This window comes from Salminus brasiliensis, chromosome 8 (assembly GCF_030463535.1).
Source record: "Salminus brasiliensis chromosome 8, fSalBra1.hap2, whole genome shotgun sequence".
NCBI classification, from domain to species: Eukaryota; Metazoa; Chordata; class Actinopteri; order Characiformes; family Bryconidae; genus Salminus; species Salminus brasiliensis.
In genome coordinates, this window is record NC_132885.1 from 27,270,537 (window position 1) to 27,285,283 (window position 14,747).

General features: G+C 41.4%; 1 protein-coding gene across 1 annotated transcript in view; it reads right to left on the reverse strand.

The window, feature by feature from the left end:
• Positions 1-763: 763 nt before the first annotated feature.
• The window catches only part of satb2 (SATB homeobox 2), a 35,584-nt gene continuing 21,600 nt past the window's right edge, over positions 764-14,747 (reverse strand). Inside the window, exons 10-12 of the mRNA XM_072685216.1 lie at positions 14,225-14,377; positions 9,305-9,499; positions 764-1,402 (exon numbers count right to left, since the gene is read on the reverse strand). Of these exons, the coding sequence (XP_072541317.1) occupies positions 785-1,402; positions 9,305-9,499; positions 14,225-14,377 (966 nt within the window). The 3' untranslated portion in view covers positions 764-784. The remainder of the gene's footprint in view (positions 1,403-9,304; positions 9,500-14,224; positions 14,378-14,747) is intronic.

Genomic DNA, 14,747 nt, shown 5'->3' on the forward strand with positions numbered 1-14,747 from the left:
CGATCCATCCAACCGCTTAAATAGCCAAGCACAGCCACCTCTTGGAGACACAAAGAATGCCCCATCACAGAGGGGAGGAAGAGGGAAGCCACAGCCACCCACCAGGCTCCTTGATCAGGCAGGAGTAAAGATACGTGGGTTCCTGTGGAGTTCCATGGCTCATCTAAATCTCGTCTAAAACTCAGTCTCTGTCATTACTCTGAACGCTGTAGAGCTGGAGGAAGGAGGGTGGGACAGTGGTCTCTAATGACAGACCCCCTGGATTGTGGGGCAGAAATGAAGGAGTTCTTTGCTTGAATATGTTAGGGACTTGTTGGGAAACTTGCCTGACTTAGCAATTTTCATAAAACATGGCTTACTGCCATGTTAGCTTGAGAAATCATCAGTAAATAGGTGGTGTTTGCCAGAGTTTTGGAAGAAGAAGAAGTCTGCTTTCTTTTTCTTCAGGATCTGGGTCTGCCTCATTCTAACAAATAATGAATGATTCCTGACTGATAGAATCAATATCCCTTCATTACATTGCCAGGGCATTTCTAAAATCGGTGACCCCTCACCTCAGGTGTTTTGTTTTCCACAATGATCAGTCTCTGAATATAATCAAGTTCTTTTTTGGCTTCCCTTTAACAAGTCTTCATTTGACCCTGTGTCTATTTCATTTAGTCTCTGAACTGCTGCCACAATGCAACTGTCTCCGTGATAGTTCTTTCGGTTTCCAGATGTTAATGCAGACCTTCCAATCTCCTCTCCCCACACCTCCCCCCTCTTCTCCACAGGTCGAAGTGCTTTATCTCTGGTATTCAGCCTGGTCTCGGGGGCTGGGAGACGAACTGGAGGGGGGCAAGGAGCTGGGCCGACTGGATCCTAGAGACCCACTCTTGTCCTTGCTCTCTTCTTGGCCTGAGGTGGAGGATGGTGTTGAGGCAGAGGCGGTGACTCCTGCTGAGGCACCGTCTTGTCCGCTGTAGATCTCCTCGTGGCCATCTTCGCTGGATTCTGCATCCTCCGAACCAGAGAGCAGCTCTTCATCTCGATACTCAGCCACATCCACCACACTACCCTCAGCTCCCAGCTCCTTCAGCCGGCCGTGATGCTTCACATGGTAACGCTGGTTTTGGAAGAACTTAACGATGGTGTGCTTGGGTAGGTCCAGCTGTGCTGAGAGTGTGTGGATGGCCTCCTGATCAGGGTACAGCCCGACATCCTGGATAAAACTCTGCAGAATGCCCAGAGCTTCCAGTGAGATCTTGGTGCGGGAACGGGGCTTTTTGGCAACATTGCTGTTTCCTCCATTGTTGCTGCTAGCACCTGTCTGAAGGTTCTCCTCCATCCCAGAGTTGGGAACTGGTTCCTCACGCATGGGCGAGTGGTCCTTCAGTGGAGCAATAGGCTGTCTATGGAGTGCCTGATAAAAAAAAAAGAACCAGTTAGTAGGGTACAGTAATCCCTTAATTAAAAAAAAAAGTCATGCTGAGTCATAACTGCAGGACCACTCATAGGACAAAGGTTTCCTTTAACAGATAATTCTACAGTGCCCTTGGAGCTCTTGACCAGAATGTCCAATCACCTCTAGTAAAAATCCAACCACACTGCCCAAAGCTCTGACTGTTTAACCAAGAATATTACACAAATGCCACTGGAATGTTTCTCTTGTCATTCTTAAGGCAATATTGACACTGAGATCATTAACAGCATCAGGACTCTATGTTCAACCATATGGAGTACAAAGAGAAGCCAGACAAAAGCTGAAGGAGGCGAATGCTGGATAAATATACACGACACCCAAAATAAAGCACATGAGAAAGGGGTCTGTTATGAGGAAAACATGTTTCAAGACCATTTAACATCCAATGACTAGGGAGTTTTAAATCTGTCAAGTTCAGAGGGAAAAAAATCCCATCATTCAAAATAGTCTATCGTATTTTTACTTCTGATTGACCACTTGAAGTTTAACAAAAAAGGCTCCAAAATCCAAGCACAGACATCTTCATGAAACTGTAAACACATGCTGCCATTCTTTACTAATACAACAATGCGAATTAGCATTAGCCAACAAGTCAGCCTGCTGGTGCTGCAGCACTGAGACACTTTCTCTTTAAATAAATTAATCATTCCCTCACATTTGGGTATCACTGGAGTGGAAGTGGGGGTGGGGGTGAGGGGCAAGCAAGTTGGGGATGGAGTGTATGTGGTAAATAGCGATAATGGTGTAAATAGTAAAGAGGTGGGTGGCGGGAAATGGAATTAGTGTTTCTGTAGCTGTAGAAGGTGCAGCGTGTCACAGCAGAGCTATCGAAGTCTGTGGCGCTGTCCCGCTGGGTTTATGACCAGGGTGGGGTGCCCAATGCCTCCACACTGGAATGCTAAGCTATAAATCTGCGGTGCATTAAAATTAAAGGACCTACATAAAGATAATAGTCATTCGCTCGCTCTCTCTCTCTCTCGCGCGCGCTCTTTCTGTCTCTCCCTCTCTCTCTCTCTCGCTCTCTCCACTCAATAATAATAGGGTGTTTTTTTTTAAATAATATTGAGGGCAGGCCAGACCATGAAATTGCTCCGATTTCACTTGTGGGGGCTTTCTGGGGCTTGGTGCTTTATAGGAAGTGTGTAGGTTTGTCTTTTTTTCTTTCTCTTGCTTCGTTTTGTAATATTTTTGATGTTTCTGAGAAACAAACAGAGGCCACAAAAAGAACTGAAAAGCTGGGATGGGAGCAGAATTCAAATACATGGACATTAAAACTGGCCACATGGCATAGCACTCTGTATCTGATGGCCTACAGTCAGAGACCACACACAGTCCAGCTCTTTAATACAGTGCATTACACAAATACACATACACATACACACATTTCATATAATGGGTTGAGGGGTTGGTCATTGTGCACATGTACATAGATGTTATACAAACGTTATATATACTAAACTACATATTTAATAATGTCCCATACATATAATACATATATAATATAAAACCATAAGAATTTCTATAAGCCTCTAAAAACAGGTGCCACAAAAAAGATACTTTTATGATGCCACAGAAGAACCATGTTTCACTTTAAGAGCATTAAAACTTTCCTCCTTTCCAAAGGTTCTACACAACTTTAAGTGCACTTCACATTGTGCAGAGATTCTTAAAACGTACTGTTTGTATTAACATTTTAATAGGCGGTTCTCTAAGAAGGATTAATGAAGCCAAAAGAACCCCCATTTCGGAGGCTGTCTATTATTAACTGTAAATGCAACCCTAATTTTAACTTGAGTAGCCAAAAAGTTCCCTTTCAAATGCGTTTAACCCCTTAAACCAAAATTCCATTTACTTGCCTAGATTTTGTAATTCGTAGTGCCCCTGGGTTCTATTTTAGGGCCTATTAAAGTGATGTGAATGATAAAAGTAATGGTGTGGGCCTACATACAGGGTTTAAGGGGTTTATTGGGTTAAATTGTCTTTAATATGAAACATGTAATTTTCTCAAAAGCACTTTATAATTTAGCACCGTTTTGGTGATCCTAATATTGTACACTCCTTAAAAGTGTGCCACAAAGGGTTTTTTGAAGACTTCTTAAAAGAAGCATGTTTGTAAGCATGTAGAGGTTCTATAGTAATTAGTCTAATTAGTAAAGAGGTTCTTTAATCCTTGAATGGCTTCCTCATGTCTAATTTTAAAAACAATTTTTTTCTCTATTTAAAAGATTTTTGAGGGTACCAAAAGTGGTTCTCATATGGCACTGTGCAAAGATTTGGCATATTGTTAGACTGTGTTAGCTCTGTTTTTTCTGGTTTCCCCAAACAGTCAGGATGTTTCTGACTTTCGTCACTATTTCTGGTTTTGACTTGGTTCCTATTCCTATTGGCTCATATTGAAGCTTAATACTATGACTCAGTTAGGTCCTGTACTTTGGCATTTGCATTCAGACACACACACACACACACTCACTAAATAGCTGGTGGACAACACGCATCTTATTCTCTCACTAATAATCATGCCCATGAGCGGTGGCACAAGCCAAGCAGGAACCAGAGAGTGCGGCACTTGTCCAACAGGCTGTCCACAGCAAAGCGTTTTAATGGAGGAGGACGCTAATGAAGAGAGCCCACGCTAAGCCAGAAGAATGACTCCATCTCCAAATCAGCCCCATCGCTGCTAAAGCCATGAAGTCAGCCCCCCTCGTTCCTCCACTCTCCCTCCGTCCACTTCATTTACTGCTCCCTCTATGTCTGCTCAACCACAGCGTCTACTTTGGACACACAGACTTTCTGCCCTCACGCACTTACGGCATAATTCAATATTGAACCCAAAGCATTCCCTGTGTATTTTAATTCCAACCAGGGACGGGTTTGTGAGTTCATTGCATTAAGAGGAAAAAGTTCTCTTTCGTTCTTTCTTGCTTTTTTTTTTTTAATCAGGGCGAATTACAGCGCAGAAGTATGAAAGAATTATAGAACATAAAAGATTCAGTTGATTCTTAATGAGGGCTAGTCCTCCTGAGAGGATGCAGACCTGAGTTGAAGGGGGGCTTTGTTGCCACTAGAGACACCATTAACACACAGATAAATATGTAATGATGATAAAGACACTTTTCTGTTGGTTTTCTTTTGCATGACTTCACCTTCCTCAATTATCGGCGTGCATACTAATTCTCCTTCGCATTTGGCCTCATTGTAATACCTAGGGATTGGATGAGTATGCGTGTATTGGTTTGTGTGTGTGTGCCTTCCTGTGCATGTCAATACATGTAAATAAGTTAAAAATTATATAAATATAAAAACTTTATATAAATATGTTAAAAAGTGATAGAAATATATCACTATGTTATGAAGTGAATGATCACCTTATGAATAAAGTAAAGCAGATGTAGTTTTACTGCCAGTGGGTTTTCAGAAGAAGCCTACAGAGCTCTTCATTTATAGCTTAAAAGAAATGAAAGGTAATACAAAACAAAAAAAAAGATAGAACCATGCATTCAAGGTCTCTAATTTTAAAAAGTTTAAACGTGTGGGCTTGGATGTGTGCACACTATCAGCTCCCTCTCTAATCCAGCACTCAGCAGGGGTCGCAGGGCACGTGGCAGGGTCCGGGGAGGGGGCAGTGCCCGGCACGCAGCAGCATCCAATTTAGCAAAAACAAAAGAGAAATTATTCATAAGGAGAGTTCTGCCAAATGAGCAGCGGGAGGCACTTATGGCCACGAGCACGGCACAAATAGTGCTGAGGAAGCTAGGGCACAAACCCGGGTCACTCGTACAGGTTTGTATGTGTGTGTGTTAATGCTGTGGACCCCAAGGCTTCCAGCATCATGGATGACATCATACACTGGAGCCCTTGATGTTTTAGATCTCTACATGATTATCAAACTAGCGTACTACAAGGCCTTTTCACACAGCAGTGACAGTAACACGATATAGACCATAGAAATGCACACACCTGAAAATAAGGATGTGTATTGGCAAGAACCTGGCGATGTGATATGTGTCACGATACGAGGGTTATGATTCATATTGACATTTTTACATTTTAGGAAACTGTGAAGTATAAAAACACACCATTATGTGTATAAAATAAAAAAAAGTTGACTTTTCATCCAAACAGAACAGTGGAATCAGACAGAGTACAACTCTCCTATCTAGCGGTTGGGGTTTAAACACAACACTAAATGAACCACTGTCTGCCACCAAACTTAAACTGTAAACTATTCATTAAAAATTAATACTATATTTATGAGAATCAACAAAATATCATAATGTTTTAATCATAACTTCAATATATACTAATTGTATTATATGTATAGTCTTTAATTCATGCTATACAGTTTTTACTTGTCTTAATGTGTGTTAGTGAAGAACTAGCAAACGTAAGAATTTCATTGTTTAGTGTAACTGCCTGTTTTATTGAGCATAGATCACAATAAGACTCTTGAAACTTGAAAACAAATGATATTTTCTTACACCCCTACTTAAAATGAAATGCCCTATCAAATTGTTATTAGTAATTATTAGACCCATATATTTAATGCATTCCTAAATGGGAAATGGTAAAAATTTCTGATTCTAATTACATTGTAATTCAACCAAAATGTAAACCAAGTCATTCAGATTGGTTTGATGTGAGAAATGTGGTTTGTCTAAAGATTACAGTGGTGGTAATAGATGACTTACTAGCTACTATTCACTATCGAAATCCAAAAGTGGCCCTAGGTGTATCTTCTGGGGTTTTTATAACCGACTAACTATAAAAACAATGCCCCAGGCCTCAGGCATCAAATCCATGTCAATGTTGGGTACGTTTCTGTAATGGAGCTTTTAGGAAAAGTAAATGTGTTGAAATGTGAAAAAGAATTCTAGGCATTGGTTCCATCATCAAAAGCTCATCACCCACTGAAGTTTGATCCCCATTGAAGCCAGAGCCATACGCGGCCAAGAGGCCTAGAGAGCATAATTGATCTCACTCTCTCTGGTTGGGTATGTTGCCCTCCCTCTCCCCCCCATCAACTCAGCATGATGCGAGCCAGTGCGGTTGTCTGTTAGCTGATGTAACTAAATTGGCAGTCTGAACTGGCAGCAGCACTGGCTCTTCTTTCACGTTGTTAGATGTTGTTAGACGCAATTCAACCTTCACCCTCCCAGCTCTGGTAGCCTCATGTGATAGGGGGAGTTCTAACTAGTGGGTATGAGAGGGAAATGGCTACACTGCGGAGACAATTAGGGGAAATAAAAAGGAGAAGGTGTCAGAAAGGTTCTTAGGGTAGGTGAGGGGGACCTCTTTTAATTCCTGAAAGAAAAGCTTTTAAATTGAAGGTGCTTTACATAAATCCCTTTAGTAAATGAGTACCTTTTAAGAACCACCACCTTATACAAAGATTCTAAACTGACTGAAGGTGTTGTAACACTGCATAGTGTATATGTCAAAAATGTGTGCCTGTGTCAGAGTACCATGGTGCTTAAGTGTGTGTGTGTGTGCATTAGCAGCTGGGACACATGTGTGGTCTGTGGTGGCAGGCTGGCTGGAGCCTAAGGGATGCTGGGTAGTTTGATCTGGGGAGGGGCCCTCATTACAGTGTCAAGAAAACAACAACAGCAATGGGGACACCCACAAACACACTCCCCCACACACACACACTCACTGACACACACTAAGAGAGGAACCTACACTTGCTCTGGAAGTTGGATCTGCATGCTTGACACTGAAAGTCTTTAAGTGTTAAACTACAGGCTTGTTATTCAGCTAGTATATTAAGACTTGGTATTTAGCAACTACAATGTATTACTCAAAACAAAGTGACTGCTTTGTCATTTATATGTAGTTAAAAAAAAGTGCGGACCCATATAAGTGCAGTTTAAGGACTAAAACAACTCATTTGTGGTGTCTACTCCGAAGATAAAATCACTCAGTCCCCTCCAAGTCATTTCTGTATTCCTATTTAAAGAACTGCTGTAGAGTCAGGTCTTGTTTCCCAGATTTAGTGGTGTGTATTGGGAATTAAAGCAAGTATCTGTTCTGGAGTCAGTGCCATCTGAGGGCTGTGAATTTTATATTTAGCCGTCTCTGTCCTCTGTGTGGTGGCTTGTCTGGGCCTAATGTCAGAGGAGCCCTGGAATGTGTTAATGGAGCAACCACAGTTTCCTTCCTGCGATGAGCATTTAATACCACGCAAATACATACAGAGCAAGAGATCGAGAGAGAAACTGAAGAAGAAAGACTGACTGAAGGAAAGCCTTCACACAACCACAAACTTCAGCTAGGGACATCATGAAACATATAACTCAGTGAAGCTGTGCGTGTTGAAACATGCCCCGTGCCTCAATTCAGGCCCTATACTATGTTTGAACGGCGGCTCTGTTAAACTTCACTGTTTAGTACTTTGTTATCTGCTGGAGTTTTTCAGGGTAGTATACTAAAATGGAAATGGCACATTTCATTTCATCTGGAATGTAAAAAAAAATAGATTAAAAGCCTTGCCTGGGCAGTAAGTGTTTATCTGCTCAGTAAAGCACTAATATTAGAATAAACACACATAACATCCATACAAACAGCAGTCATTTCACATCACTGTATTCATTAAAACATCTCCAAAGCTCTCCTCATGGGAGTCCAGTATTCGGTATAGTTATTATACAGAGCTTAATAATGTTGCTGGTGAGCTGGTGATGGAATTAAACACATCCAATCACTGGCTGGGCAGTATCCAGGAGAAACCTGGACCAAAAAAGCTTATCTCAACTACTTTGTTTAAAAAGTCTGCATACCTACATCTGTTTCAATGTGATCTGCTGTTTTCACTACAGTCACCTTCAAGAGCTACCTGTTCACTTGCTGCCTAGGGACCAGTCAATGCTAGTTTTCTTTCCCTTCCCAGATGTGTCAATGCCTTTACGGTCAATATTGTGCAATAGTTCAGGGCCAAAGCCACTGCAGAGTAACCATAGTGACCATACTACAGAGTATTCCCATGAGTCACACAGTGTGTGTGTGTGTGTGTGTGTGCGTTCCTGTTGCGGCTCTTCCCGTCATTAATAATATCAGGGCTGTGGTGGCACTGTCTGTCAGGGTGTGCCCTAATGGGGCATTTCCTACTGCGCCCAATTCACATAAATAAGTACAACCAAACACACACACACACACACACACACACACACAAATACACACACATAAACATTTAAACAGCATTTAATGTACTACTATAAAAGAGCGCAAGCCCCAGAGAGTGAAGAACGAGAGTGAAGGAGCGATAGAGAGATATATATAGTCTATATGTATGAAGTTTAGGCAAGGACTGAAGGTTATAGAGCAGAATGCATTGATCTGAATATCTGAAGTAGATTTATGGGGTTACCATTAGGGAGTGCATGCATTTACATACATGAATGCGTGTGTGTGTGGGTCTGAATTGTATGTGTCCTTAGTGTATACTGTAATGACCCTGGCTGGCGAAGGGGAAAGTCCATTTAATCAGTACTCTGTTATTTGGATCAGTGTGTGTGTGTATGATTAAAGAGGGCTGGGTGTATTAGGTTATTAGAGGTTGGCAGTGGCCCTGCATTAGAGGCCTTGATATTAAAACAAAAGCTCCACAGACGTGTGTGTGTGTGAGATCACACAATGAAACTGGCCTCGGTTTCTCCCCAGCACCATTGGAAATATGGAAAAATATCAGAAACCACAAAATGGGGCAAAACCATTTTAAGGAAATTTACACAAAAAGGGATTTTTTAGTGCGTTCACCATGATGTGCTAAGTACTTCAAGCTCCCTCTTAATAAACCCTCATCAACTCTGGATTGTGTGTGGAGTTTGACTTTTGACCTGTGCTGACCTGAGGTTCGGAGGGAAGATGGAGGACAGTGTGCAGGCGTTCGCTGTGGTGATGGCGGGACTCTTCCTCATACACCATGTCCCGGTCGGCCTGGGGGAGAGCGAGGAAGCGGCGGATGGTGCACAGATTCTCCCACAGGGTCCTGTTCTCCGGACTGGGGCTTTCCTTCCAGCGCAGTAACTCACAGAGCCAGCCCTGAGAGAAAGGGAGAGAGGGAGCAACAGAGAGAGAGTTAAATGAATTAGTTAAATGCTAAAATCTTTTTTCAGTCAATTTTGGTGTTCTTGTTTGGGTGAGGAATTGAACCCCAATCTGCCAAAAGAAGGACAGAAGTGTCACCTACAATGTTATACCAAGCACAGAATACTGTTAGTACACAGAAGGTGTATATCTAAAGTGTGGCATGTCGTGGTTAAAGTAGTAAGCTTGGGAACAGAAGGTTGCTGGTTCGATCCCCTGGGCCGTCAGGAAGTGGGGGCAGGGGGAGAGAAGTAACAACAGACTCCTTGACAGCAGACTCCTTGGTTTCTCTGCCCTCAACATGCATGGCTGAGGTGTGCTTAAGCAAGGCTCCTGACCCACAATGGCTCCCCAGGCACTAGGGTCACTGCCCCCAGTGTGTGTGTGGGTTATGTGTGGAGGGATGCTGGAAAGTGTGGAAGTGTGAAAGAGCTGATATTGCACACTGGCTGCTCCTGTGTACCCCTCATTGTATCACTCCTTCTTTACCTAAGAAGAATGTGGATGAGTAGCAAGGAGGACAGGAGTTGAGGAGCAATGAGCAAGCAAGCAGTAGTTGTGGAAAGGGACAGCTGAAGCACCTAAGCACTCTTAAATTTGATGTTATTTCTTGAAGAAACGATCCTTCAGTGGTGATGGCCAGTCACAGTTGCTACCCAGTCGTCTAGACACTGTAATTTAGCACTCGTCGAAGTGACTCTTATGCCTGCCCATTTTACCTGCTTTTGACTCTGACTGACTGTTCACTTGCTGCCTAATATATCCAACCCCATGACAGATGCCAATGTAGATGAAGATAATCAATGTTTTCAACATGTCTAAATTTATAGGCCAAGCAGTGATCACTCTCAGAAATCTCAAAATCTCAAAAAGACTACCCAGATAGCGTGCACACGAGTCTCGCCCACTGGAAACGGATAATGCAGCTGTTTGGAGCAGTTTCTTTTGTCCTCTCCAGTATTCAGACTGCCAGCAAGATGTAGGTGAAACGAAATCGGTTTCTGGGTCACTGAGGAAAACATTGTGTTGATATGATATGTATAAATGTCAAAAATTATAACATAATAGCAATGATATAAGGCATGAAAGAGCCTTCTTTATACATGACATGTCTACGGAATTCTGCCAACGAAGGTTTTATGAATTGGAAATGTGTTACCAGTTTAGTTCAGGGGTTTAAAATCATTAATAGAACTAATATGTATTGTTTATAAATATGTGTCTGTCTTAAAACTCTACCTCTTATGGGAATCATGCTTCATAATAGTTTTATAAATGAAGCAAAAGTCCTTCACTAGGTTAGTAGTTTAAGGGCATCAAATTCCTTCATAGGGCTGAAAACATTTTCAATAGGCAAGCACTGTCTTGGTGACACTGCTGAGAGAGACCAGGACGTCAAAGACATGGCTTGAGAGAGGGGCAGTACATGTATAGTGTTTTAATATATTTATGCACATTTAAATAAATGAAAAAAAATCTTATTCAACACTTTTACATGTTATGTTGAACACTGCTTGATTTCATAGCATGAGCGATTCGTAAATATTTATTTATTGCTTTAGAAATACATTATTCAATGCTTACTGAATGTGTTATGAAGCCCCTATGTAAGTAGCCTTTGAATAAAGTGTTACCCAGTAATTTTGTATGTGTATGAAGTGTAAATCATAAACAACTTTTAGCTGATATCCAAAAATATTCATGGTTAATGGTTAAAACTGCTATACATTACTAAAAAAAAAAAAGAAATAAAAAAAAAAAGAAAAGGTGTGCTAACAGCTGTTTTCTTAGCTATGCTAAAGCTTTAGCCCCGTAGCTCTTTATCTGAAGTGAATGAAAGTGTGAACTGGAGAGCGAGGAGAGGGAGATTTGATTATCTTTGCTAGACTGGGCCAGTCTTTGACACCAGCTGTTGTGTGCAGTCAACCTCCTCCAGCATCCAGTGTTAATAACCTGGTCATAGAGCTTTCGCTCACTCTTTCTCTCTCTCTCTATCTCTCTCTCTCTCTCTCTAGCTGCAGCAGATGGGCGCGTTCAGCCATGACCCACCCCCCCAAACCCCCCACCCAACCCTGGACCTAGGAGACCCAACTGCATCTGCCACACATACACACACACTCACACACACTCACACATACACTATTACAATGCTACTGTACATACATGTTACACACACCTTTGGATGAAGTCACACCTGCAAATTCACACACACTGTTTACAGTGCTTGTGTGAATGGGCCGGCAGAGTGTCGTCCACACTCAGACTATTTCATGGGAAGAATTGGGCGCAGCTGGGCTCAGGATCAGATCTGACTAAATCAATTATCTCCCTTTGCTCTCAAATGGGAAAGGGACCTGCAAAATAGTCCAAGCACATTTGTCCCCCCCAAATATTCCTTGATCGACACTCACAGTTGAATGCCACAGTTCAAAGACACCACACCATCACGACTGCTCCAAGTCTGGGTTTTTTAAAAATTTGCTTGGTCTGCTGAACTATATGTGTAGTGATTTCAGAAGCCTAATTATTGTAATAAACCTGACATAATGTTTATGCAGATGATGCATCTGTGGGAATATGCTATGGAAATACTAAAACGCTGTCCTGATTACAGTGTGTACTACACAACGCTTGACTGTTCCTTTTTCATTTAAGGAATAGAAACATTAATGGAAATTATGTTGTCTTTATACATTAGTATCAAAAGCTAATAAGATCTATTTTTGAAGGTCTACTCATTGTATTTCTTATTTCTTGAAGAAGCTGTGATGATTTCTATGCAGTCTTCACTGTGTTATGCATTTATAATGCATGATGTGGCATACATAATGGCTTGTAATGATTGTAATAAGCCTGTATAATTGCTCATAAGCATTAAGGTTACATGTGTAACACTTTGTAAAGCAAAGGTGTATAACTTCATAAACCCAGAGAGTAAGAGAGCATTATGTTATAGTAAGAAGTAAGAAGTATTGCCAAAATACACTATATATCCAAATGTTTTTGGACATCTACATTTGTTGCTCAAAATTGCACCCATTGCTGACACAGATGTGCAAATGCACACACCCAGCTTGTCTAGTCCCTATAGAGTGTCAATAGAACAGGACTTAGCAGACAAACATGAAACATGAAACTACTAACACCATGCCTTACGCCAGGCATGGGCTAGAGGGGTATATGTGTTCTTTGGAATGATGCTGCTTCCAACTGCATCCAACATCCTGACCTCACTAAATGCAATCAAATCCTCACTGCAATGCTCCAAAAGAAGGCCGTCCCTGGACAGTAGAGACAGTCACCCCAACAAACACATAATAAATAAACACATAAGAACTTTTTAATATCCTTGATTTTGGAAGCAAGCATGAATGCCAGGAGCAGATGTCCCAATACTGTTGTCCTTACAGTGTAGTAGTGAAATCTCCTCCCAGAATTTAATGGCTACTCTCGAAACCGCAACCTTTACTTACTGTCTACAATCTAATCAAAATCAGTACTGAATTGTAGATTTCCAAACACGGAGGCGAGTGTGAAAGGCAGAAGTATGTCGCCAGTAATCACAACTATCTCAGTGGTCCGGGGGCGGGGGGCAGGGGGGTTGTAGCACAATGGGACATCCATCTACATGTATCATCTGATTGTGAGTGAGTCACCGAAGGAGAGATCTTTGGAATGGATCTACATGACAAGTCGTCGGGTCACGGTGGGGCGTATGGAAATCATTGCGATGGCCATCTGCAATGTAAACCACGTCTATCTGCCACTGTTGTTGTTTACCAACTGCAAAGACGTGCTTTGATCAGATACCAAGACCCCTGCCTACTGAAGAACAGCCATGGCTTAACTTCATGTTTCATATAAAGCTGAAAGTCATACATGCGAAACACGGCTCAACCTTATGTTTCATGTGTATTACTTACAGCTTTATATTCCTGCATTGTGGGAAACTATCACGCAATAAGCATTCATTAACAATATGAGACAATGCTAACAAAGATGCCCTAGGCTTTCTTATTCTGTTGCAAGAACTATATATATTGTTCATTTAAAGTTTATTGATCATGATCTGGATGTAGAGTGCTGGTGTGGAGCCTTTACATGGTTCATTGGTTCATTTACAAACCAAAAGCGATTCTTAAATGGCATCGTATCTCTTTTTTCAAATGGGAATTTCACATGGTTCCATCCATTTTCACATTTGCACATCTCACATTTTTAATTAAAAGGCCATTTAGAAAGCCACAAGTAGTTCTTCTGTAGCATCGCTCTAAAGAACCCTATATGGTTTGAGTGGGGTTATGGCAGTAACTTTTTTGGTACTATTAAAATGCAAAATACACAAAAAACATATCGTTACTGGAAAAAATGTGTTTACTACTCTAAGCATCAACAAGTCTGCAAGCATCAACAAGTCAAGAACAATTTATGAACCTTAATTTTTAAGAAATTATATCATTAAAATTCCTAAAAACATTTTTGTTAATGAGTTGTGCAGATCTGAATTACTTTTTTTTCTAGAAACCTAGAAATAATGTTAAAGTGTATGATAATTAATGACATTTTTCTTTAGACCATATCTCCAAGTCAAGAACCACTTAACAATCTTAATTAGATAGTGTATGTGTGGAATGCCTACAGTGTAAACATCTGAAGTCAGCCACTGAAAAAGGGGGTTACCTGGCTCTTGTTGGCTGCCACCTTGGCGAACAGCGCCTGAGACACCTTGGCCCGTTTCATCTCCTGCTGGATCTCATCATAGATGGACGAGGTGATGTTGACCAGTGACTCCAGCTTCAGGGGAAGATCAGGGTTTGGACCTGAGGGCTTGGGCTACAGGAAGCCACAAGTGGGAACATTCACAAGACAAACACAAAAAAAATGTTGTTAGAAAGAGTCTTGGACGAGTGCAGCAAGTTCAATATTCCTCAAATATACATGTCTGATTCTGGGAACAGCCCAATTTGTGATGCGAAGGAAGGCACGTTCGGCAAATACGTTATTAAGGCTTGCTCTTGCATCTGCTTTGTAGTTTATGTTTGAATTATGGCGTATTGATTTTAGGGGGGGGCGTGTTTTTCTCATGCAGTGTTTGAAGTTGTTCTGCAGGCACGGGCAAGCTAATCTCACATTCCCCAACACAAACGATAGCCAGATAACTGTATACAGACATAATAATAATAACAATACACAACTGCATTCC